This window comes from Triturus cristatus, chromosome 10 (assembly GCF_964204655.1).
Source record: "Triturus cristatus chromosome 10, aTriCri1.1, whole genome shotgun sequence".
Taxonomy (NCBI): Eukaryota; Metazoa; Chordata; class Amphibia; order Caudata; family Salamandridae; genus Triturus; species Triturus cristatus.
Window position 1 is genome coordinate 43322846 of NC_140593.1, and position 26417 is coordinate 43349262.

Sequence of the window (26417 nt, forward strand, 5' to 3'; positions counted from 1 at the left end):
TCTCTGCTACTCGTTGCACTGCTCTACGAGTCTGACGTACTTCCAAACTAGATGCAGACCCAGCCCATCTCTGCTACTCATTGCACTGCTCTATGAGTCCGACGTATTTACAAACAAGATGCAGACCCAGCCCATCTCTGCTACTCATTGCACTGCTCTACGAGTCTGACGTATTTACAAACAAGATGTAGACCCAGCCCATCTCTGCTACTCATTGCACTGCGCTACGAGTCTGACGGATTTCCAAACAAGATGCAGACCCAGCCCATCTCTGCTACTCACTGCACTGCTCTACGAGAATGACGTATTTACAAACAAGATGCAGACCCAGCCCATCTCTGCTACTCATTGCACTGCTGTACGAGTCTGACGTATTTACAAACAAGATGCAGACCCAGCCCATCTCTGCTACTCATTGCACTGCTGTACGAGTCTGACGTATTTACAAACAAGATGCAGACCCAGCCCATCTCTGCTACTCATTGCACTGCTCTACGAGAATGACGTATTTACAAAGAAGATGCAGACCCAGCCCATCTCTGCTACTCATTGCACTGCTCTACGAGTCTGACGTATTTCCAAACAAGAGGCAGACCCAGCCCATCTCTGCTCCTCATTGCACTGCTCTACGAGTCTGACGTTCCTCCAAACAAGATGCAGACCCAGCCCATCTCTGCTGCTCATTGCACTGCTCTACGAGTCTGACGTACCTCCAAACAAGATGCAGACCCAGCCCATCTCTGCTCCTCATTGCACTGCTCCACGAGAATGACGTATTTACAAACAAGGTGCAGACCCAGCCCATCTCTGCTACTCATTGCACTGCTCTACGAGTCTGACGTATTTCCAAACAAGATGCAGACCCAGCCCATCTCTGCTACTCATTGCACTGCTCTGCGAGTCTGACGTACCTCCAAACAAGATGCAGACTCAGCCCATCTCTGCTACTCATTGCACTGCTCTACGAGTCTGACGTATTTACAAACAAGATGCAGACCCAGCCCATCTCTGCTACTCATTGCACTGCTCTACGAGTCCGACGTACCTCCAAACAAGATGCAGAGTCAGCCCATCTCTGCTACTCATTGCACTGCTCTACGAGAATGACGTATTTACAAACAAGATGCAGACCTAGCCCATCTCTGCTACTCACTGCACTGCTCTACGAGTCTGACGTACTTCCAAACTAGATGCAGACCCAGCCCATCTCTGCTACTCATTGCACTGCTCTACGAGTCTGACGTATTTACAAAGAAGATACAGACCCAGCCCATCTCTGCTACTCATTGCACTGCTCTACGAGTCTGACATATTTACAAACCAGGTGCAGACCCAGCCCATCTCTGCTACTCATTGCACTGCTCTACGAGTTTGACGTATTTACAAACAAGATGCAGACCCAGCCCATCTCTGCTACTCATTGCACTGCTCTACGAGTCTGACGTATTTACAAACAATATGCAGACCCAGCCCATCTCTGCTACTCATTGCACTGCTCTACGAGTCTGACATATTTACAAACCAGGTGCAGACCCAGCCCATCTCTGCTACTCATTGCACTGCTCTACGAGTTTGACGTATTTACAAACAAGATGCAGACCCAGCCCATCTCTGCTACTCATTGCACTGCTCTACGAGTCTGACGTACCTCCAAACAAGATGCAGACCCAGCCCATCTCTGCTACTCATTGCACTGCTCTACGAGTCTGACGTATTTACAAACAAGATGCAGACCCAGCCCATCTCTGCTACTCGTTGCACTGCTCTACGAGTCTGACGTACCTCCAAACAAGATGCAGACCCAGCCCATCTCTGCTACTCATTGCACTGCTCTACGAGTCTGACGTACCTCCAAACTAGATGCAGACCCAGCCCATCTCTGCTACTCGTTGCACTGCTCTACGAGTCTGACGTACCTCCAAACAAGATGCAGACCCAGCCCATCTCTGCTACTCATTGCACTGCTCTACGAGAATGACGTATTTACAAAGAAGATGCAGACCCAGCCCATCTCTGCTACTCATTGCACTGCTCTACGAGTCTGAAATATTTCCAAACAAGAGGCAGACCCAGCCCATCTCTGCTCCTCATTGCACTGCTCTACGAGTCTGACGTACCTCCAAACAAGATGCAGACCCAGCCCATCTCTGCTACTCATTGCACTGCTCTACGAGTCTGACGTACCTCCAAACAAGATGCAGACCCAGCCCATCTCTGCTGCTCATTGCACTGCTCTACGAGTCTGACGTACCTCCAAACAAGATGCAGACCCAGCCCATCTCTGCTACTCATTGCACTGCTCTACGAGTCTGACGTACCTCCAAACAAGATGCAGACCCAGCCCATCTCCGCTACTCATTGCACTGCTCTACGAGTCTGACGTATTTACAAACAAGATGCAGACCCAGCCCATCTCTGCTACTCATTGCACTGCTGTACGAGTCTGACGTATTTACAAACAAGATGCAGACCCAGCCCATCTCTGCTACTCATTGCACTGCTCTACGAGTCTGACGTACTTCCAAACAAGAGGCAGACCCAGCCCATCTCTGCTCCTCATTGCACTGCTCTACGAGTCTGACGTATTTACAAACAAGATGCAGACCCAGCCCATCTCTGCTTCTCATTGCACTGCTCTACGAGTCTGACGTACCTCCAAACAAGATGCAGACCCAGCCCATCTCTGCTACTCATTGCACTGCTCTATGAGTCTGACGGATTTCCAAACAAGATGCAGACCCAGCCCATCTCTGCTACTCATTGCACTGCTCTACGAGTCTCACGTACCTCCAAACAAGATGCAGACCCAGCCCATCTCTGCTACTCATTGCACTGCTCTACGAGTCTGACGTACCTCCAAACAAGATGCAGACCCAGCCCATCTCTGCTACTCATTGCACTGCTCTACGAGTCTGACGGACCTCCAAACAAGATGCAGACCCAGCCCATCTCCGCTACTCATTGCACTGCTCTAGGAGTCTGACGTATTTACAAACAAGATGCAGACCCAGCCCATCTCTGCTACTCATTGCACTGCTCTAGGAGTCCGACGTACCTCCAAACAAGATGCAGACCCAGCCCATCTCTGCTACTCATTGCACTGCTGTACGAGTCTGACGTATTTACAAACAAGATGCAGACCCAGCCCATCTCTGCTACTCATTGCACTGCTCTACGAGTCTGACGTATTTACAAACCAGGTGCAGACCCAGCCCATCTCTGCTACTCATTGCACTGCTCTACGAGTCTGATGTACCTCCAAACAAGATGCAGACCCAGCCCATCTCTGCTACTCATTGCACTGCTCTACGAGAATGACGTATTTACAAAGAAGATGCAGACCCAGCCCATCTCTGCTACTCATTGCACTGCTATACGAGTCTGACGTATTTCCAAACAAGAGGCAGACCCAGCCCATCTCTGCTCCTCATTGCACTGCTCTACGAGTCTGACGTTCCTCCAAACAAGATGCAGACCCAGCCCATCTCTGCTACTCATTGCACTGCTCTACGAGTCTGACGTACCTCCAAACAAGATGCAGACCCAGCCCATCTCTGCTGCTCATTGCACTGCTCTACGAGTCTGACGTACCTCCAAACAAGATGCAGACCCAGCCCATCTCTGCTCCTCATTGCACTGCTCCACGAGAATGACGTATTTACAAACAAGGTGCAGACCCAGCCCATCTCTGCTACTCATTGCACTGCTCTACGAGTCTGACGTATTTCCAAACAAGATGCAGACCCAGCCCATCTCTGCTACTCATTGCACTGCTCTACGAGTCTGACGTATTTACAAACAAGATGCAGACCCAGCCCATCTCTGCTACTCATTGCACTGCTCTACGAGTCCGACGTACCTCCAAACAAGATGCAGAGTCAGCCCATCTCTGCTACTCATTGCACTGCTCTACGAGAATGACGTATTAACAAACAAGATGCAGACCTAGCCCATCTCTGCTACTCACTGCACTGCTCTACGAGTCTGACGTACCTCCAAACAAGATGCAGACCCAGCCCATCTCTGCTACTCATTGCACTGCTCTACGAGTCTGACATACCTCCAAACAAGATGCAGACCCAGCCCATCTCTGCTACTCATTGCACTGCTCTACGAGTCTGACGTATTTACAAACCAGGTGCAGACCCAGCCCATCTCTGCTACTCATTGCACTGCTCTACGAGTCTGACGTATTTACAAACAAGATGCAGACCCAGCCCATCTCTGCTACTCATTGCACTGCTCTACGAGTCTGACATACCTCCAAACAAGATGCAGACCCAGCCCATCTCTGCTACTCATTGCACTGCTCTACGAGTCTGACGTATTTACAAACAAGATGCAGACCCAGCCCATCTCCGCTACTCACTGCACTGCTCTACGAGTCTGACGTATTTACAAACAAGATGCAGACCCAGCCCATCTCTGCTACTCGTTGCAGTGCTCTACGAGTCTGACGTATTTACAAACAAGATGCAGACCCAGCCCATCTCTGCTACTCATTGCACTGCTCTACGAGTCTCACGTACCTCCAAACTAGATGCAGACCCAGCCCATCTCTGCTACTCATTGCACTGCTCTACGAGTCTGACGTACCTCCAAACAAGATGCAGACCCAGCCCATCTCTGCTACTCACTGCACTGCTCTACGAGAATGACGTATTTACAAACAAGATGCAGACCTAGCCCATCACCGCTACTCATTGCACTGCTCTACGAGTCTGACGTATTTCCAAACAAGAGGCAGACCCAGCCCATCTCTGCTCCTCATTGCACTGCTCTACGAGTCTGACGTACCTCCAAACAAGATGCAGACCCAGCCCATCTCTGCTACTCATTGCACTGCTCTACGAGTCTGACGTACCTCCAAACAAGATGCAGACCCAGCCCATCTCTGCTGCTCATTGCACTGCTCTACGAGTCTGACGTACCTCCAAACAAGATGCAGACCCAGCCCATCTCTGCTACTCATTGCACTGCTCTACGAGTCTGACGTATTTACAAAGAAGGTGCAGACCCAGCCCATCTCTGCTACTCATTGCACTGCTCTACGAGTCTGACGTACCTCCAAACAAGATGCAGACCCAGCCCATCTCTGCTACTCATTGCACTGCTCTACGAATCTGACGTACCTCCAAACAAGATGCAGACCCAGCCCATCTCCGCTACTCATTGCACTGCTCTAGGAGTCTGACGTATTTACAAACAAGATGCAGACCCAGCCCATCTCTGCTACTCATTGCACTGCTGTACGAGTCTGACGTATTTACAAACAAGATGCAGACCCAGCCCATCTCTGCTACTCATTGCACTGCTCTACGAGAATGACGTATTTACAAAGAAGATGCAGACCCAGCTCATCTCTGCTGCTCATTGCACTGCTCTACGAGTCTCACGTACCTCCAAACAAGATGCAGACCCAGCCCATCTCTGCTACTCATTGCACTGCTCTACGAGTCTGACGTACCTCCAAACAAGAGGCAGACCCAGCCCATCTCTGCTCCTCATTGCACTGCTCTACGAGTCTGACGTTCCTCCAAACAAGATGCAGACCCAGCCCATCTCTGCTGCTCATTGCACTGCTCTACGAGTCTCACGTACCTCCAAACAAGATGCAGACCCAGCCCATCTCTGCTACTCATTGCACTGCTCTACGAGTCTGACGTACCTCCAAACAAGATGCAGACCCAGCCCATCTCCGCTACTCATTGCACTGCTCTAGGAGTCTGACGTATTTACAAACAAGATGCAGACCCAGCCCATCTCTGCTACTCATTGCACTGCTCTACGAGAATGACATATTTACAAACAAGATGCAGACCCAGCCCATCTCTGCTACTCATTGCACTGCTCTACGAGTCTGACGTACCTCCAAACAAGATGCAGACCCAGCCCATCTCTGCTACTCATTGCACTGCTCTACGAGTCTGACGTATTTACAAAGAAGGTGCAGACCCAGCCCATCTCTGCTACTCATTGCACTGCTCTACGAGTCTGATGTACCTCCAAACAAGATGCAGACCCAGCCCATCTTTGCTTCTCATTGCACTGCTCTACGAGTCTGACGTACCTCCAAACAAGATGCAGACCCAGCCCATCTCTGCTGCTCATTGCACTGCTCTACGAGTCTCACGTACCTCCAAACAAGATGCAGACCCAGCCCATCTCTGCTACTCATTGCACTGCTCTACGAGTCTGACGTACCTCCAAACAAGATGCAGACCCAGCCCATCTCTGCTACTCATTGCACTGCTCTACGAGTCTGACGTACCTCCAAACAAGATGCAGACCCAGCCCATCTCTGCTACTCATTGCACTGCTCTACGAGTCTGACGTACCTCCAAACAAGATGCAGACCCAGCCCATCTCTGCTACTCATTGCACTGGTCTACGAGTCTGACGTACCTCCAAACAAGATGCAGACCCAGCCCATCTCTGCTGCTCATTGCACTGCTCTACGAGTCTGACGTACCTCCAAACAAGATGCAGACCCAGCCCATCTCTGCTACTCATTGCACTGCTCTACGAGTCTGACGTATTTACAAACAAGATGCAGACCCAGCCCATCTCTGCTACTCATTGCACTGCTCTACGAGTCTGACGTACTTCCAAACTAGATGCAGACCCAGCCCATCTCTGCTACTCATTGCACTGCTCTACGAGTCTGACGTATTTACAAAGAAGATACAGACCCAGCCCATCTCTGCTACTCATTGCACTGCTGTACGAGTCTGACGTACCTCCAAACAAGATGCAGACCCAGCCCATCTCTGCTACTCATTGCACTGCTCTACGAGTCTGACGTACTTCCAAACTAGATGCAGACCCAGCCCATCTCTGCTACTCATTGCACTGCTCTATGAGTCTGACGTACTTCCAAACTAGATGCAGACCCAGCCCATCTCTGCTACTCATTGCACTGCTCTACGAGTCTGACGTATTTACAAAGAAGATGCAGACCCAGCCCATCTCTGCTACTCATTGCACTGCTGTACGAGTCTGACGTACCTCCAAACAAGATGCAGACCCAGCCCATCTCTTCTACTCATTGCACTGCTCTATGAGTCCGACGTATTTACAAACAAGATGCAGACCCAGCCCATCTCTGCTACTCATTGCACTGCTCTACGAGTCTGACGTACCTCCAAACAAGATGCAGACCCAGCCCATCTCTGCTACTCATTGCACTGCTCTACGAGAATGACGTACCTCCAAACAAGATGCAGACCCAGCCCATCTCTGCTACTCATTGCACTGCTCTATGAGTCTGACGTACCTCCAAACAAGATGCAGACCCAGCCCATCTCTGCTCCTCATTGCACTGCTCTACGAGTCTGACGTACCTCCAAACAAGATGCAGACCCAGCCCATCTCTGCTACTCATTGCACTGCTCTACGAGTCTGACGTACCTCCAAACAAGATGCAGACCCAGCTCATCTCTGTTACTCATTGCACTGCTCTACGAGAATGACATATTTACAAACAAGATGCAGACCCAGCCCATCTCTGCTACTCATTGCACTGCTCTACGAGTCTGACGTACCTCCAAACAAGATGCAGACCCAGCCCATCTCTGCTACTCATTGCACTGCTCTACGAGTCTGACGTATTTACAAAGAAGGTGCAGACCCAGCCCATCTCTGCTACTCATTGCACTGCTCTACGAGTCTGATGTACCTCCAAACAAGATGCAGACCCAGCCCATCTCTGCTTCTCATTGCACTGCTCTACGAGTCTGACGTACCTCCAAACAAGATGCAGACCCAGCCCATCTCTGCTGCTCATTGCACTGCTCTACGAGTCTCACGTACCTCCAAACAAGATGCAGACCCAGCCCATCTCTGCTACTCATTGCACTGCTCTACGAGTCTGACGTACCTCCAAACAAGATGCAGACCCAGCCCATCTCTGCTACTCATTGCACTGCTCTACGAGTCTGACGTACCTCCAAACAAGATGCAGACCCAGCCCATCTCTGCTACTCATTGCACTGCTCTACGAGTCTGACGTATTTACAAAGAAGGTGCAGACCCAGCCCATCTCTGCTACTCATTGCACTGCTCTACGAGTCTGATGTACCTCCAAACAAGATGCAGACCCAGCCCATCTCTGCTACTCATTGCACTGCTCTACGAGTCTGATGTCCTCCAAACAAGATGCAGACCCAGCCCATCTCTGCTACTCATTGCACTGCTCTACGAGTCTGACGTATTTACAAACAAGATGCAGACCCAGCCCATCTCTGCTCCTCATTGCACTGCTCTACGAGTCTGACGTTCCTCCAAACAAGATGCAGACCCAGCCCATCTCTGCTGCTCATTGCACTGCTCTACGAGACTGACGTTCCTCCAAACAAGATGCAGACCCAGCCCATCTCTGCTGCTCATTGCACTGCTCTACGAGTCTGACGTACCTCCAAACAAGATGCAGACCCAGCCCATCTCTGCTACTCATTGCACTGCTCTACGAGTCTGACGTATTTACAAACAAGATGCAGACCCAGCCCATCTCTGCTACTCATTGCACTGCTCTACGAGTCTGACGTATTTCCAAACTATATGCAGACCCAGCCCATCTCTGCTACTCATTGCACTGCTCTACGAGTCTGACGTATTTACAAAGAAGATGCAGACCCAGCCCATCTCTGCTACTCATTGCACTGCTGTACGAGTCTGACGTACCTCCAAACAAGATGCAGACCCAGCCCATCTCTGCTACTCATTGCACTGCTCTACGAGTCTGACGTACTTCCAAACTAGATGCAGACCCAGCCCATCTCTGCTACTCATTGCACTGCTCTACGAGTCTGACGTACCTCCAAACAAGATGCAGACCCAGCCCATCTCTGCTGCTCATTGCACTGCTCTACGAGTCTGACGTACTTCCAAACTAGATGCAGACCCAGCCCATCTCTGCTACTCATTGCACTGCTCTACGAGTCTGACGTATTTACAAAGAAGATGCAGACCCAGCCCATCTCTGCTACTCATTGCACTGCTGTACGAGTCTGACGTACCTCCAAACAAGATGCAGACCCAGCCCATCTCTGCTACTCATTGCACTGCTCTATGAGTCCGACGTATTTACAAACAAGATGCAGACCCAGCCCATCTCTGCTACTCATTGCACTGCTCTACGAGTCTGACGTACCTCCAAACAAGATGCAGACCCAGCCCATCTCTGCTACTCATTGCACTGCTCTACGAGAATGACGTACCTCCAAACAAGATGCAGACCCAGCCCATCTCTGCTACTCATTGCACTGCTCTATGAGTCTGACGTACCTCCAAACAAGATGCAGACCCAGCCCATCTCTGCTACTCATTGCACTGCTCTACGAGTCTGACGTACCTCCAAACAAGATGCAGACCCAGCCCATCTCTGTTACTCATTGCACTGCTCTACGAGTCTGCCGTACTTCCAAACAAGATGCAGCCCCAGCCCATCTCTGCTACTCATTGCACTGCTCTACGAGTCTGACGTACCTCCAAACAAGATGCAGACCCAGCTCATCTCTGTTACTCATTGCACTGCTCTACGAGTCTGCCGTACTTCCAAACAAGATGCAGACCCAGCCCATCTCTGCTACTCATTGCACTGCTCTACGAGTCTGACGTATTTACAAAGAAGATGCAGACCCAGCCCATCTCTGCTACTCATTGCACTGCTCTATGAGTCTGACGTACCTCCAAACAAGATGCAGACCCAGCCCATCTCTGCTACTCATTGCACTGCTCTACGAGTCTGACGTACCTCCAAACAAGATGCAGACCCAGCTCATCTCTGTTACTCATTGCACTGCTCTACGAGTCTGCCGTACTTCCAAACAAGATGCAGACCCAGCCCATCTCTGCTACTCATTGCACTGCTCTACGAGTCTGACGTATTTACAAAGAAGATGCAGACCCAGCCCATCTCTGCTACTCATTGCACTGCTTTATGAGTCTGACGTACCTCCAAACAAGATGCAGACCCAGCCCATCTCTGCTACTCATTGCACTGCTCTACGAGTCTGACGTACCTCCAAACAAGATGCAGACCCAGCCCATCTCTGCTACTCATTGCACTGCTCTACGAGTCTGCCGTACTTCCAAACAAGATGCAGACCCAGCCCATCTCTGCTACTCATTGCACTGCTCTACGAGTCTGACGTATTTACAAAGAAGATGCAGACCCAGCCCATCTCTGCTACTCATTGCACTGCTCTATGAGTCTGACGTACCTCCAAACAAGATGCAGACCCAGCCCATCTCTGCTACTCATTGCACTGCTCTACAAGTCTGACGGATTTCCAAACAAGATGCAGACCCAGCCCATCTCTGCTACTTATTGCACTGCTCTACGACTCCCGGACGTACTTTAAAACAACATGTAGACCCAGAATATCTCTGCTACTTATTGTCCTACTCTACAAGTCTGACGTACTTCTAAACAAGATGCAGACCCAGCCCATCCCTGCCCCTTATTGCACTGATCTACGAGTCTGCAAGTACTTCCAAACAAGTCGCAGACCCAGCCCATCTCTGCTCACAGCAATGCTCATCGAGTCCAAAGCCTACCTTGCACTCTTTAATTTTAAAGTTTCTGGTAGGAAGACTCAGGAGGCATGCAGGAACAGATGCTTTATTAAGGACCAAGTTATGAGTAAGAGAACCTTACCAGCAGCTAGGTTGTAACCAGCTCAGCCGTTGTCTGTAGACAGAAACCCCCACTGACAAGGATAGAAGTTTCACACTAAAGACATCACACCTTCCTCATGAACCACACTCAACTAGCGAGAACAGAGACACCAATCTAGAACAAGGTCAGGATCCCATGGACTTCTATCTGTTTCCATCATGACTGCCCCATCATAAGCTATTGAGGGGTAAAGCTCTTGTGGCAGCTGTATACATATTGTGCTCTGGACCGAAGTAATCCCAAGGCGTGCATGACATGCATGAGTGGGGAGAGTTTGAACATTTCCATAGTGTACCCCAGACATTGCCATCCACCCACAGTCAGAAGATCAACAAAGACTTTGGGAGAGTGAATGGTCTCTCTCATTGTGAAGATATTCCTGGCAGAATATTAGTGATTCCTATCCAACCCCTTTGGGAACAAGACAACCAATTAATGCAGCAACACTGACACCCTTCATTCAACAACCAATGACTGCAGCAACACTGACACCCTTCATTCAACAACCAATGACTGCTGCAGTACTGAAACCCTTCATTTAACAACCAATGACTGCTGCAGTACTGAAACCCTTCATTCAACAACCAATGACTGCTGCAACACTGACACCCTTCATTCAACAACCAATGACTGCAGCAACACCGACACCCTTCATTCAACAACCAATGACTGCAGCAACACCGACACCCTTCATTCAACAACCAATGACTGCAGCAACACTGAAACTCTTCATTTAACAACCAATGACTCCAGCAACACCGACACCCTTCATTCAACAACCAATGACTGCAGCAACACTGACACCCTTCATTCAACAACCAATGACTCCAGCAACACCGACACCCTTCATTTAACAACCAATGGCTCCAGCAGTACTGAAACTCTTCATTTAACAACCAATGGCTGCAGCAGCACTGACACCCTTCGTTCAACAACCAATGGCTCCAGCAACACCGACACCCTTCATTTAACAACCAATGGCTCCAGCAACACCGACACCCTTCATTTAACAACCAATGACTGCAGTATTACTGGAACCCTTTATTTAACAACCAATGTCTGCAGCAGCTCTGAAAACCTACAAAACCCAGCAGGGAATCTTCAGGAATTGACAGTAATAGGGTGAATTTCTACCTCACCAGGATACAACTGCAGACAAACAGAATCCTTTGAGGAACAAATGCCAAAAAGCTAGAATATAAGTGCTTGTCAAGGAGTTAGGATGACAAGTCTGTCTTAGGGGATCACGCCTCCTTCCCCAGTTCTTAGCAAAAGAAGTTCATTGTTAGATGACATGCTTGAAGTAGGGGTGTCAGATGGGAGTTTGGAGGAACTGTCATGTTGTGGGGTTGGCATTCCTGAACAGAGACGTGCATATTACAATGCAGTGGGTGTGATGGTTCCGTGGGCATCAATTTATTGATCAGACCATGTAAGTCTTTACCACTCCTGTCGATGTTTCCAGAGGATGAGTAAACAAAGTAAAGTTCAAGTTGAAGGTATCCAGTTGTGAGTTGACTTCATTACTTAAGTAAACCAAAGGAGCCCAGTGAGTTAAAAAGAAGCCAGATGCCTTTCTCCGCCAGGCAGCCTCACCAGTAAGCGACTGCAGCATCTAACAGGAAAAGATCACAGTGTGTGACACCTTGCACACAGACTGCGGTCCAGCATAGAGCAGCCACTGATGGGCCACTGATGGAGATGCTGCTGTAGGGGCTTCCATCTCCCCTCTTTTGCCAGGTGTTGGCAGATCAAACCTTGCGGGTTGGGGTGACCTGCCTGGCAGGTGTAGTTGCCTCACTCAGCATCATCTGCCTTCTGTGGTGGAGACACTGGGACAAGCATGGCAGATGACAGGACTCCTGACATATCTGTTCTCACTTCTTTTCAATTCCACTGCCAGCGCTGTTGGTTGCATGGGGATGGATGGCATCTTGGGAAGTGGCATGTGGAACCTGCAGCCCCCTTGGAACTTGAGATCTGGTTCCATCTGCAGAATAATGGACCGCTGGTCATCCTGTGCCCCCATCTCTCATCTGAAGCCTCCATTTCATGGTGTTCTTCCTTGTTGGAAGGCGGACCTCGGGGGGGTCGGAAAGACCACCCAGGGGGGCCCCCACACTGTACGAAGTAGCCGAGCGCTGCTGAGAAGCCTCCTAGGAGAGGTCCTTCTCCTATACCGTACTAGCACAGTAACACCACCACACAGGACTCGAGGATGTTTATCAAGACGAGCAATTCTTTATCAGCATTTAGGACGTTACGGTTATCGATATATACAAGGGGGATCGAGGGATCCGCAAGAGTCTCAAAGTCTTTGGTAGGGACGGGGTAGCGGACAGTCTTTAGTAGCAGCTGGGTACGAGGGTACCTTAGGCCCAGTTCTTGATCCTCAAGCTGGAGGGACTCCGGGTCCCGGAGTGGTCGAGCCGCGTCGGCGTCAGTAGGGCTCTAGCGATCAGTTCGTGGAGCTTGAGCCGCGACTAGGTCAGCAGGGCTCTTAAGGTGTTTCAGTTCAGCTCGAGCCGCGACGGCGTCAGCAGGGCTCCGGGGGAGGTTTCAGCGAGGTTGGGCCGCGACAGCGTCAGCAGGGCCCCGATGTTCCGTGAGGTTCCTTGTCTCAATAAGGTGGAGCCGCGACGCAGTCAGCAGGGCTCGTGGTATAGTGTCAAGCAAGAGTTCTTCTCCGTAGGGTCAGCCGCGATTCCATCAGCAGGGCTCTTGACTCCGGGATACAACTACTGTCCCATTGCGGGGTTGCCCCAGATATAGGTCTGGAGCCCTTTGATGTCCGGACCCTTGCGCCTGGGGGGCGGAGAGGCCGGGCTGGGAGAGGCCAGACGCCCAGCGGGAGAGGCGCCAGGCCCGGGGAGGCCGGAGGACGATCGCACCTAGGTGTTGAGGGACGGTGGGGGTCCCATCGAAACTCTCCTCCTCCGGGAGTGGTGAAGTGGCCATGCGGTGCCCCCTGGCCAGATCTTGGTGCCTCGATGTCGGGGCTTCGCTGGGGCCGAGGCCGGTGGGAGCCGGGCTGCGTGGGTTGGTGCGTGGAGCAAGCATGGGGGGGACCCCGAAGGGATGAGGGGTCCCTGTGCGGCCTGGAAAAGGGGGCCGCTGAGGCGGGTGTAGGAAAACGGGTACAATCCAAAGGGGGCCTCGAAGGGAGGAGGGGTCCCTGGCGGCCTGAAAGGGCGGCCCGTGTAGGCCGGTGCGGGGGACAAGCACAATCCAAGAGGGTTAAGACCACGCCACGAGGCCGGGTCCAACAGGCGTCCCCCCCAGCCGAAGGCAGGGAGAGTCACCCATTTCCTTGGGGGTTCTCCTCGTCGAGGCGGAAGAGGCGGGACAGGCCGTCGGCGTTGGCGTGGTCATTGCCGGGCCGGTGTTCAACAGAGAAGTCCATCCCTTGCAGCGAGATGGACCATCGCAGCAGCTTGGCGTTCTCGCCCCTCATTTGCATTAACCACCGCAAGGGCCGGTGGTCGGTCTGGACCCGGAAGTGGGTGCCGAAGAGATAGGGCCGGAGCTTTTTGAGGGCCCACACTACAGCGAAGGCCTCTCGCTCGATGGTGCTCCACCCCTGCTCCCGGGGCAGCAGCCGTCGGCTGATGAAGGCCACGGGTCTGTCGAGTCCGTCCGAATCTACCTGGGACAGGACGGCCCCAATTCCATATTCGGAGGCGTCCGTCTGCACCAAGAACTCCTTGCTGTAGTCAGGGGCCTGTAGCACGGGGGCAGTGCACATCGCCGTTTTGAGAGTCTCGAAGGCCGTCTGGCAGCGGGGGGTCCAGTGTACCTTCTTGGGCTGCTTTTTTGACGTGAGCTCTGTGAGGGGGCCGACAATGCTCCCATAGTCTCTGATGAATCGCCGGTAGTACCCGGTGAGGCCCAGGAAGGCCCGGACAGCTGTCTGGGTGGTGGGGGGTTCCCACGCCTGGATGGCATCAACTTTCGGTTGGAGGGGAGCCACCTGACCGCTCCCTACTTGATGGCCCAGATAGGTCACCGATCCTTGGCCTATCTGGCATTTGCTGGCCTTGATCGTGAGTCCGGCCCTTTGGAGGGCGGCCAGGACTGCTTTGAGGTGCCCCAGGTGCTCAGCCCAGTGGCTGCTGTATACGGCAATGTCATCTAAATAAGCCGCGCTGAAGGCTTCTAGCCCGGCCAGGACCTTGTTCACTAGTCTCTGGAAGGTGGCCGGGGCGTTCTTCATGCCGAAGGGCATCACCCGAAAGTGGTAGTGCCCATCAGGGGTGGAGAAAGCAGATCTCTCTTGGGCACCGGGGGTGAGCTGGATCTGCCAGTACCCGGCGGTGAGGTCAAAAGTGCTCAGGTAGCGGGCTGCTCCTAAGCGGTCGATGAGCTCGTCGGCCCGGGGAAGAGGATGGGCATCGGTCTTGGTAACAGTGTTCAGGGCCCGGTAGTCCACACAAAATCGTAGCTCCGGGGGGTGCCTGGTGCGGCGGCCTTTGGCACCAGGACGACGGGACTGGCCCACGGGCTGACGGAGGGCTCGATGACCCCGAGGGCCAGCATCTTCGCCACCTCCGCCTGGATGCAGGCCCGCACCCGGTCAGGTACTCTGTAGGCTCTGTGTCGCACGGGGGGACTGTTCCCAGTGTCGACGTCATGGACACACCATGGCGTCACCCCCGGAGTGAGGGAGAAGAGGGCCGCAAAGGGCTGTAACAGTTGCTGACAGTCGTGGTGCTGTTCCGGGGTCAGGGAGGAGGCGAGTTGGACGCCTTCGATGGTCCCGTCGTGGTCGTTGGCCCGCAGGAGGTCGGGTAGGGGCTCGGAGTCGCCTTCGCCCCCGTAGTCGGTCGCTAGCAGTAGGCTTAGTTCGGTCCGGGCAAAGTGGGGTTTGAGCCGGTTAGCGTGTAGAACCCGGAGGGGGTTCCGGGGAGACTCCATGTCGATCAGGTAGGTGACAGGGCTCTTCTTTTCCACCACCTTGAAGGGCCCTGTCCATTTGTCCTGGAGGGCGCAGGGGTCAACCGGTGACATGACCCAGACTTGCTGGCCCGGCTCAAACTCGATGGTAGAGGCGTTTTGATCGTACCATCTTTTCATGTCCTCTTGGCTGGCCTCGAGGTTGGCTTCGGCCAGGGCTCTGAACCTCCGTGTCTGGTTTCGTAGGGTCAGGAGTTATCTGTAGACGTCGGGAGGGGCATCTCGGGGCTTCGTCTCCCAGCTCTCCTTGACCAGGCTGAGGGGTCCTCGGACTGGATGCCCGTACAACAATTCGAAAGGGCTGAACCCCAGGGACTTCTGCGGGACCTCCCGATAGGCAAACAGGAGGCACGGCAGCAGGACATCCCAACTCCGCCGTAGGGGTTCTTCCAGGCCCTTGATCATGCCTTTTAAGGTTCTGTTGAACCGCTCGACCAGTCCGTTCCCCTGAGGGTGGTATAGGGTGGTGAACTTATACGTGACCCCGCACTGCTGCCACAGGGACGGCATGTATTTAGAGATGAAGTTCGTACCTCGGTCGCTCACCACTTCTCGGGGGAACCCCACTCTCGAGAAGATCCCCATTAAGGCCCGGCCCACTACGGGGGCTATCACAGTTCGAAGCGGGATGGCCTCAGGGTACCTGGTCGCGTGGTCTACGAGGACCAGGATGAAGCGGTGACCCAGGGCGGTCCGGGGGTCCAGGGGCCCTACGATGTCTATTCCGACCCGTTCGAACGGGGTGTTGACTGCTGGGAAGGGCTGGAGAGGGGCTTTGACCCGTCCCCCCGTCTTGCCGCTGGCTTGGCAGGTCTGGCAGGACCGGCAGTGGTTGTCCACGTCCCTCCGCATCCGGGGCCAGTAAAAGTGGGTCACCAGGCAGCTGTAGGTTTTGTCCTGCCCCAGGTGCCTGGCGAGGGGCACATCATGTGCCAGGGTAAGGAGGAACTCCCGGAATCGGAGGGGGACCACCAGCACTCGTCTGGCCCCCAGTTCTGCAATCTTCTGCTCGCTGTATAGTAGTCCTTCGGCCCAATAGACCCAGTGGGTTCCGGTCTGGTCACCGTTGGCCTGCGAGGCCGCTTGCTGCCGGACTCCTTCAAGGGAGGGGCAGGTCTTCTGTTCCTGCAAGAACTGTTCTCTGGTGGGGCCCCCGTCGTGGCGCCATTGGGCAAGCTCCGGGAGTGTGCCGAGAGGGGCGATTTCGTCCGGGGGGGGGTACCGTGGATCTGGCATCGGTGTCCGCTTCTTCCTCTCTGGAGGCAGGTGGTGGCACGGGCCCCTCGGGCTCGACGGTGTCGGCGGCCATGGACGAACGGGGGGCCTGGGCGGCCATGGACCGGGTGGTGGCGCAGGCCCATTCGGGTAGTCCTAGCATTCGGAGATGCTCTTGCCGCTCCACTTGAGCCCAGGGGGAACTCTCGAGGTCGTTCCCCAGGAGGCAGTCCACCGGAGCGTCGTCGCGGACAGTCACCTTCAGCATGCCCGTCACCCCTCCCCATTCGAAGGGAATCTGGGCCATCTGGCACATGCTCTCGCTGTTGTCGGCTGTACGGACGGGGCATAGCACATTCAGCAGGATCTGTTCGGGGGCCACCAGGTGGCAGCGGACAGCGGTGACACTGGCTCCGGTGTCACGGAGGGCTTCGGCCCGTCGTCCATTGATAGTGACCCACTGTTGGTACTTCTGGGTGTTGCTCGGGATGGGTGTTCGGGGCACCATTTCTAGGCTGCCCAGGCAGACCAGGGACATGGCCGCCGGCTCCCACTCAGTGGACCCCCCGTAGAGGGGTTCTTCCTCTTCCTCCCCTTCTCCCAGGGCGGCAGCCGCGAGTTGTCGGGGCGGGGGCCCGCTGGTCCCACTTCGTCGGTTCATGGGGCAGGCAGGGTCGCTGGCATAGTGTCCTGTTTGTTGGCAGCCGTAGCAGGTTATCGTGGGCCGGGGTCCGGTTCTGGCTGGCGTCGTCCCTCTTCGGGCTAGGTTCGGGGAGGTGTGTTGCCGGGGCGGCCCCCGAGGCGGACTACGGGGCGGCCCGGCTGGGATGTCCCGATTCCTGTTCGACCCTCCTCCCCCGCCACGCTGGCGGGGGGATCCGGTGGGGTTTCACTGGTACTCCCCCATCGAGCTCCGGGGGACTCGGGTGTTGACCCATCGATCGGCCTCGGCGGCGAGCTTCCGCGGCTCGGTCAGCTTGCTGTCGAGGAGGTGTTGTCTTAGCTCCACGAAGCAGTTGTTGGAGAGGTGTTCCCAAATAATGAGGTCGACCAGCTGCCCGTAGGTGGTGACCTTGCTCCCCTTGATCCAACCTTCTAGGGCCCGGCTGAAAAAGTCAACATACTCTACCCACGTGGTACCGGGGATTTTCTTGCAGTCTCTGAAACGTTGGCGGTACATTTCCGCGGTTAGTCCATAGCGGGTGAGCAGGGCCTCCTTCATATGGTCGTACGAGGTCATCACCTCTTCCGGGAGCTGGAGCAGGGTGTCTCGGCCCCCGCTAAGGAACCGACCCCATAGGCCGGCACCCCAATCCTTCCGGGGTACCCGATGGGAGGTCATGGCCACCTCGTACGCCTTAAACCACTGCTGGATGTCGTCGTTTTTATAGTACTCATTGACAACATCTTTGGGAATATGGACCTTGGCTTCGGTGGGCGGCAGAGCGTCTCTATTGCTGGGGGTGCCGGTCTCCCCCCTCTGGGCCTTGAGCTCGAGTTCTTTGAGGCCCCGCTCGTGTTCGAGGGTCAGCCTTTTCTCCTCCAGCTCTCGATGCCGCTTCTTCTCCTCTATCTCCTCTTGTAGCCGTAGCTGTTCCATGGCCAATTTCTTTTCGGCCAGCAGGAGTTCGCCGTCCAGCCGAAGTCGTGCGAGCTCTAGCTCATGGGTCCGGACCTTCTCCCGCTCTCGTATTTCTTCCGCGGAGAGGCCGGTTTCCAGGCTGTTTCTCCCTCCGTTCGCTGGGGTCGGTGCTGGTGGCGTGGCTGCATTCAGGGGCAGGGGACCTTCACTCTGGGAGGGACCCGCCTCGGACTCTATCCAGGTTCTCAGGGCTTTCTGCATCTCTTCCTTGGTACCTAGGCCGGTGGTCGCAATGCCTTTGTCCTTGCAAAACTGTTTTAACTCTTTGTGCGTGTACTCTTCCAATCGTTCTGGTTGGAACTCCATGGTCGCGGTGGTTTCCTGGTTGCTCATGGTCTCTGTTCGTCTGGATGGATATCGAGTGGGTTACTTGCTTGTACGATCTGCGTTCGGCTCGGATCCCGTCGCTGGCCACCAAATGTTGGAAGGCGGACCTCGGGGGGGTCGGAGAGACCACCCAGGGGGGCCCCCACACTGTACGAAGTAGCCGAGCGCTACTGAGAAGCCTCCTAGGAGAGGTTCTTCTCCTATACCGTACTAGCACAGTAACACCACCACACAGGACTCGAGGATGTTTATCAAGACGAGCAATTCTTTATCAGCATTTAGGACGTTACGGTTATCGATGTATACAAGGGGGGATCGAGGGATCCGCAAGAGTCTCAAAGTCTTTGGTAGGGACGGGGTAGCGGGACAGTCTTTAGTAGCAGCTGGGTACGAGGGTACCTTAGGCCCAGTTCTTGATCCTCAAGCTGGAGGAACTCCGGGTCCCGGAGTGGTCGAGCCGCGACGGCGTCAGCAGGGCTCTAGCGATCAGTTCGTGGAGCTTGAGCCGCGACTAGGTCAGCAGGGCTCTTAAGGTGTTTCAGTTCAGCTCGAGCCGCGACGGCGTCAGCAGGGCTCCGGGGGAGGTTTCAGCGAGGTTGGGCCGCGACAGCGTCAGCAGGGCCCCGATGTTCCGTGAGGTACCTTGTCTCTATAAGGTGGAGCCGCGACGCAGTCAGCAGGGCTCGTGGTATAGTGTCAAGCAAGAGTTCTTCTCCGTAGGGTCAGCCGCGATTCCATCAGCAGGGCTCTTGACTCCGGGATACAACTACTGTCCCATTGCCCCAGATATAGGTCTGGAGCCCTTTGATGTCCGGACCCTTGCGCCTGGGGGGGCGGAGAGGCCGGGCTGGGAGAAGCCAGACGCCCAGCGGGAGAGGCGCCAGGCCCGGGGAGGCCGGAGGACCATCGCACCTAGGTGTTGAGGGACGGTGGGGGTCCCATCGAAACTCTCCTCCTCCGGGAGTGGTGAAGTGGCCATGCGGTGCCCCCTGGCCAGATCTTGGTGCCTCGATGTCGGGGCTTCGCTGGGGCCGAGGCCGGAGGGAGCCGCGCTGCGTGGGCTGGTGCGTGGAGCAAGCATGGGGGGGACCCCGAAGGGATGAGGGGTCCCTGTGCGGCCTGGAAAAGGGGGCCGCTGAGGCGGGTGTAGGAAAACGGGTACAATCCAAAGGGGGCCTCGAAGGGAGTAGGGGTCCCTGGCGGCCTGAAAGGGCGGCCCGTGTAGGCCGGTGCGGGGGACGAGCACAATCCAAGAGGGTTAAGACCACGCCACGAGGCCGGGTCCAACATTCCTCTATCGTTTCTTGAGAAGGGGCTGCAGCGTCTCCTTCCATTCTTCGGGGCGGGGGGGGGGTCCTGCGTGTTTATGACATGCAATTCATGCTGTGTTGGGATGTCCTGAGTTGTGGGCATGGGGCCACTGACACAAGGACTCTGAAGTCAGGACTCCATGCATTTCTTTTTGAGAGGCAGCAGTGAGACTGCAATGAATTTTGTTTAAGTCTCTCATCCTTATGACAGGCATTGACACAAGTCTTTTCTTTCTTACCATTTTGTTTTCACCTTTTATTCGATTTCACTTGTTTGACAGATGGTAATACCACTGGACGATCCCAGCTGGAACCAATGGCTCTGGTGCCCTACTAACCTCAGACAAGGCGCGCAGCCTATCTATGCACTTCCAGGACAGGGTTGCTGGAGGCATCAATAACAACACCCTGCGTTGCCAAGTCCTTTCTCAGCGAGCACATACCAAGTCAAGAAACACAGTGGGACAGACTAGGGACGCTCACCTGGCACCAACATGCGACAGTGCCCAGGGGCACCAGGGCAAGCACTCTAGAACCTACCAGTCCTGGCTTCAGCTTCACCCACAGCTTGTTTTCTGGCTTCCTCAGCTCTGTTGTCAGAGTTCGGTGTGCCACGTACCAGCGATGCACAACGTCATGAGGAACAGTAGTGATGACAGCGCGGTCATAGTTGTTATATCTAGAAAGAAGGAGAGCACGTCTTTAAATAATTCAGACATTGGGGTCATTCATACCATGAACATAAGGCTTGCCACAGCCCCTCCACCCAACATTCATAGACCAAGAGAGGTTGTGCCACCACCCAGCATGAAGTCCAGCATTGCCCAAGCACACCACAGCAAATGCCACTAACCCCTAAAACTAACAACTCTCTCTCCCAATGAAGAGGCTTCTCGCTGGACCCCCATAAGGAGCAGTGATCACAGACAAAGCACACAAAAACGAGCTGCAGGGCATTGGGCAAATCCCAGGGGTTTCTCACCATCCATAGACCTCTGTTCTGCATGAGCCCCTTGTGTTTGAACTTTAAGAGGAAGCCTAGTTATAAGTAAACAATGAGCAGATAACTTTACTTCGAGAACAGTTTGTCAAACCCCACTGTAAAGAAGCAGTGATTTCATCCTCCGATTCCAGAGTGAGCACCTGATCATGTAGAGCTCCTTGTTCCAGGAGTAGGCGCTGAGCACCGGTCCGACGCCAATCATGTGGTTGTCGCAGATGTGCGTGTGCTCGATGTACTCGTGCTTCAGAGGCACCGTGCTGAGAAGGTGGAAGTCTTCCGGGTGGTGCTGATGTAGCTGCTCTGCTGCGTAGAACCCGTCTACCAGCAGCGTGCGACCCCCCGTGCCACTGTGCGCCAGGCAGTGGAAGAGTTGCATTCTGGGAAAGAAGAAGAATGAGGAGAACCATCAGGCACATCACCATCACACAGGGTCATGGACAGTGAGGTCAGCGGTGAGAAGGACTGACAAGAGTATGTAACCAGGGAACCCATCACCTTTATCCAGGGTCATGGAGAGTGAGATCAGCAATGATGAGGGGCAGAGAAGAGTGAGTAACCAGGGAACCCATCACTTTCACTGAGGGTCATAAAGAGTGAGGTCAGCAATGATGAGGGGCAGAGAAGAGTGAGTAACCAGGGAACCCATCACCTTCACTGAGGGTCATAGAGAGTGAGGTCAGCAATGATGAGGGGCAGAGAAGAGTGAGTAACCAGGGAACCCATCACCTTCACCCATAGTCATAGAGAGTGAGGTCAGCAATGATGAGGGGCAGAGAAGAGTGAGTAACCAGGGAACCCATCACTTTCACTGAGGGTCATAAAGAGTGAGGTCAGCAATGATGAGGGGCAGAGAAGAGTGAGTAACCAGGGAACCCATCACCTTCACTGAGGGTCATAGAGAGTGAGGTCAGCAATGATGAGGGGCAGAGAAGAGTGAGTAACCAGGGAACCCATCACCTTCACCCATAGTCATAGAGAGTGAGGTCAGCAATGATGAGGGGCAGAGAAGAGTAAGTAACCAGGGAACCCATCACCTTCACTAAGGGTCATGGAGAGTGAGGTCAGCAATGATGAGGGGCAGAGAAGAGTGAGTAACCAGGGAACCCATCACCTTCACCCATGGTCATACAGAGTGAGGTCAGCAATGATGAGGGGCAGAGAAGAGTGAGTAACCAGGGAACCCATCACCTTCACCCATGGTCATAAAGAGTGAGGTCAGCAACGATGAGGGGCAGAGAAGAGTGAGTAACCAGGGAACCCATCACCTTCACTGAGGGTCATAGAGAGTGAGGTCAGCAATGATGAGGGGCAGAGAAGAGTGAGTAACCAGGGAACCCATCACCTTCACCCATGGTCATAGAGAGTGAGGTCAGCAATGATAAGGGGCAGAGAAGAGTGAGTAACCAGGGAACCCATCACCTTCACCCATGGTCATACAGAGTGAGGTCAGCAATGATGAGGGGCAGAGAAGAGTGAGTAACCAGGGAACCCATCACCTTCACCCACGGTCATAAAGAGTGAGGTTAGCAATGATGAGGGGCAGAGAAGAGGGAGTAACCAGGGAACCCATCACCTTCACCCATGGTCATAGAGAGTGAGGTCAGCAATGATGAGGGGCAGAGAAGAGTGAGTAACCAGGGAACCCATCACCTTCACCCATGGTCATAAAGAGTGAGGTCAGCAATGATGAGGGGCAGAGAAGAGTGAGTAACCAGGGAACCCATCACCTTCATTGAGGGTCATAGAGAGTGAGGTCAGCAATGAAGAGGGGCAGAGAAGAGTGAGTAACCAGGGAACCCATCACCTTCATTGAGGGTCATGGAGAGTGAGATCAGTGGTGATGAGGGACAGTGAAGAGTGAGTAACCGGGGAATCTATCCTCTTCACTGAGGGTCATGGAGAGTGAGGTCAGCAATGATGAGGGGCAGAGAAGAGTGAGTAACCAGGGAACCCATCACCTTCATTGAGGGTCATGGAGAGTGAGGTCAGCAATGATGAGGGGCAGAGAAGAGTGAGTAACCGGGGAATCTATCCCCTTCACTGAGGGTCATGGAGAGTGAGGTCAGCACTGATGAGGGGCAGAGAAGAGTGAGTAACCAGGGAACCCATCACCTTCACCCATGGTCATAGAGAGTGAGGTCAGCAATGATGAGGGGCAGAGAAGAGTGAGTAACCAGGTAACCCATCACCTTCACCCATGGTCATAGAAAGTGAGGTCAGCAATGATGAGGGGCAGAGAAGAGTGAGTAACCAGGGAACCCATCACCTTCACTGAGGGTCATGGAGAGTGAGGTCAGCAATGATGAGGGGCAGAGAAGAGTGAGTAACCAGGGAACCCATCACCTTCACTGAGGGTGATGGAGAGTGAGGTCAGCAATGATGAGGGGCAGAGAAGAGTGATTAACCGGGGAACCCATCACCTTCACCCATGGTCATAGAGAGTGAGGTCAGCAATGATGAGGGGCAGAGAAGAGTGAGTAACTGGGGAACCCATCCCCTCAACTGAGGGTCAAGGAGAGTGAGGTCAGTGATGATGACAGACAATAAACAACAACTATTTGAACTTATATCAATGCTAGTAGATTGCATGCTTTACCCACCACTCCCTCTTAATAGGAAGACCATGTGGGGTTAGTGGAGGTTCAACAAGACTGCCAAGAACGGGAGCTTTGAGGTGGCCCCAATCCTCTTCTGCTGATTGTGTAAGAGGGGCCTGTTGGACAGTGCAGGGTAAGGGGCAAATATTCCCTTCAGCACAAAGGGGTCTCTTGCTTCCAAGCACAGCTCACTGACATCTCCTTGCTGCAGATGGTTTGAAGACGACGGCATTTTTGACTGCTCGGAGGAAGAGAGCAGCAGAGGCCTCCAAAGCAGGAGCAGAGAGAAGTGTCGTGGGTTTTACCCTGAGAAATGCAAGTCAATTGTGTGTCTACTCACATTCCCTGCGGAGGAAGCATACTGCATGCATGCATAATGTACTAGAAGCATTTTTGTAATTTTCTAAAGTGGTGTACGGTGTGGCACTAGAACGCTGCCTGCTCTGCCCCTCAGTGCGGTCACTGTGGCACAGCGAAGGATTGACGCAACGCCAAACTATGCACTTCTGAGACCCCTGAGCGCTCAGTGGCTCCCTCCCCCTCCACTCACAGCAAACGCTGCAGCAGTGCATCCTGGCCCTGGCGCTCTGTGGCTCCCTCCACTCACAGCAAACACTGCAGCAGTGCATCCTGGCCCTGGGGCTTTGTGGCTCCCTCCACTCACAGCAAACACTGCAGCAGTGCATCCTGGCCCTGGGGCTCTGTGGCTCTCTCCACTCACAGCAAACACTGCAGCAGTGCATCCTGGCCCTGGGGCTTTGTGGCTCCCTCCACTCACAGCAAACACTGCAGCAGTGCATCCTGGCCCTGGGGCTCTGTGACTCCCTCCACTCACAGCAAACACTGCAGCAGTGCATCCTAGCCCTGGGGCTCTGTGGTTCCCTTCACTCACAGCAAACGCTGCAGCAGTGCATCCTGGCCCTGGGGCTCTGTGACTCCCTCCACTCACAGCAAACACTGCAGCAGTGCATCCTGGCCCTGGGGCTCTGTGGCTCTCTCCACTCACAGCAAACACTGCAGCAGTGCATCCTGGCCCTGGGGCTTTGTGGCTCCCTCCACTCACAGCAAACACTGCAGCAGTGCATCCTGGCCCTGGGGCTCTGTGACTCCCTCCACTCACAGCAAACACTGCAGCAGTGCATCCTAGCCCTGGGGCTCTGTGGTTCCCTTCACTCACAGCAAACGCTGCAGCAGTGCATCCTGGCCCTGGGGCTCTGTGACTCCCTCCACTCACAGCAAACACTGCAGCAGTGCATCCTGGCCCTGGGGCTTTGTGGCTCCCTCCACTCACAGCAAACACTGCAGCAGTGCATCCTGGCCCTGGGGCTTTGTGGCTCCCTCCACTCACAGCACACGCTGCAGCGGTGCGTCCTGGCCCTGGGCCTCCATGACTCCCTCCCCTTTCAACTCATAGCACACGCTGCAGCAGAGCGTCCTGGCTCTGGGGCTCCACGCTGCCCTCTTCTCCCTGACCCTTTGTGGGTGCAGAAAGCAGCACCCATATTCTGGGCATCCTTTGCTTCTGGGTCACAGTGTTCACAAAATGACACATCACTGTGGGCACCCATGATTCCGATTCAGACCTAAATATTGGCATTTCATGTCTGTATCACACATCAGAGTTCTGTGTTTATCTTTAATGTCAGCCTGCACATATTCCTCTCTCCAGCGCTGTCCCCTCCACGAAAAGGCAGTGGTGTGTGTATCTCCCCTCATTCAAGCCCAAAGAGCAGTGTGTCTATCTCCCCATTCAAACCCTCCACTAAAGAGCAGTGTATGTGTGTATTTCCCCCATTCAAACCCTCCACTAAAGAGCAGCATGTGAGTATCTCCCCATTCAAGCCCAAAGAGCAGTGTGTGTATATCTCCCCCATTCAAACCCTCCACTAAAGAGCAGTGTGTGTGTGTATATCTCCCCACATTCAAGCACTTCACTAAAGAGCAGTGTGTGTGCGTGTGTGTGTGTCCCATTCAAGCCCTCCACTAAAGAGCAGTGTGTGTGTCTCTCCCCCATTCAAGCCCAAAGAGCAGTGTGTGTATCTCCCCCATTCAAACCCTCCACTAAAGAGCAGTGTACGTGTGTATCTCCCCCATTCAAAGCCTCCACTAAAGAGCAGTGTGTTTGTGTGTGTGTACCTCCCCATTCACACCCAAAGAGCAGTGTGTGTGCATGTCCCCCATTCAAACCCTCCACTAAAGAACAGTGTGTGTATCTCCCCTCATTCAAGCCCACCACTAAAGAGCAGTGTGTGTGTCTCCTCCATTCAAACCCTCCACTAAAGAGCAGAGTGTGTGTTTCCCCCATTTCAAGCCCTCCACTAAAGAGCAGTGTGTGTGTCTCCTCCATTCAATCCCTGCACTAAAGAGCGGTGTATGTGTATCTCCCCCATTCAAGCCCTCCACTAAAGAGCAGTGTGTGTGTCTCCCCCATTCAAGCCTTCCACTAAAGAGCAGTGTGTGTATCTCCTCCATTCAAACCCTCCACTAAAGAGCAGTGTGTGTGTGTCTCCCCCATCCAAGCCCTCCACTAAAGAGCAGTGTGTGTATCTCCTCCATTCAAACCCTTCACTAAAGTGCAGTGTGTGTGTGTGTGTCACCTCCATTCAAACCCTCCACTAAAGAGCAGTGTGTGCGTGCATCTCCCCCATTCAAGCTCTTCACTAAAGAACAGTGTGCGTGTGTGTGTATC

At 53.8% G+C, this 26417-nt stretch overlaps 1 protein-coding gene across 4 annotated transcripts in view; it reads right to left on the reverse strand.

Moving 5' to 3' along the window:
- Positions 1-26417, reverse strand: part of TMLHE (trimethyllysine hydroxylase, epsilon) — a 223663-nt gene that overhangs the window by 10440 nt on the left and 186806 nt on the right. For all 4 annotated transcript variants that reach the window (XM_085630373.1, XM_085630370.1, XM_085630371.1 and 1 more), the window contains 2 exons: positions 21272-21508; positions 20669-20807 (listed from right to left, as the gene is read on the reverse strand). In XM_085630373.1, coding sequence (XP_085486499.1) covers positions 20669-20807; positions 21272-21508 — 376 coding nt within the window. The remainder of the gene's footprint in view (positions 1-20668; positions 20808-21271; positions 21509-26417) is intronic.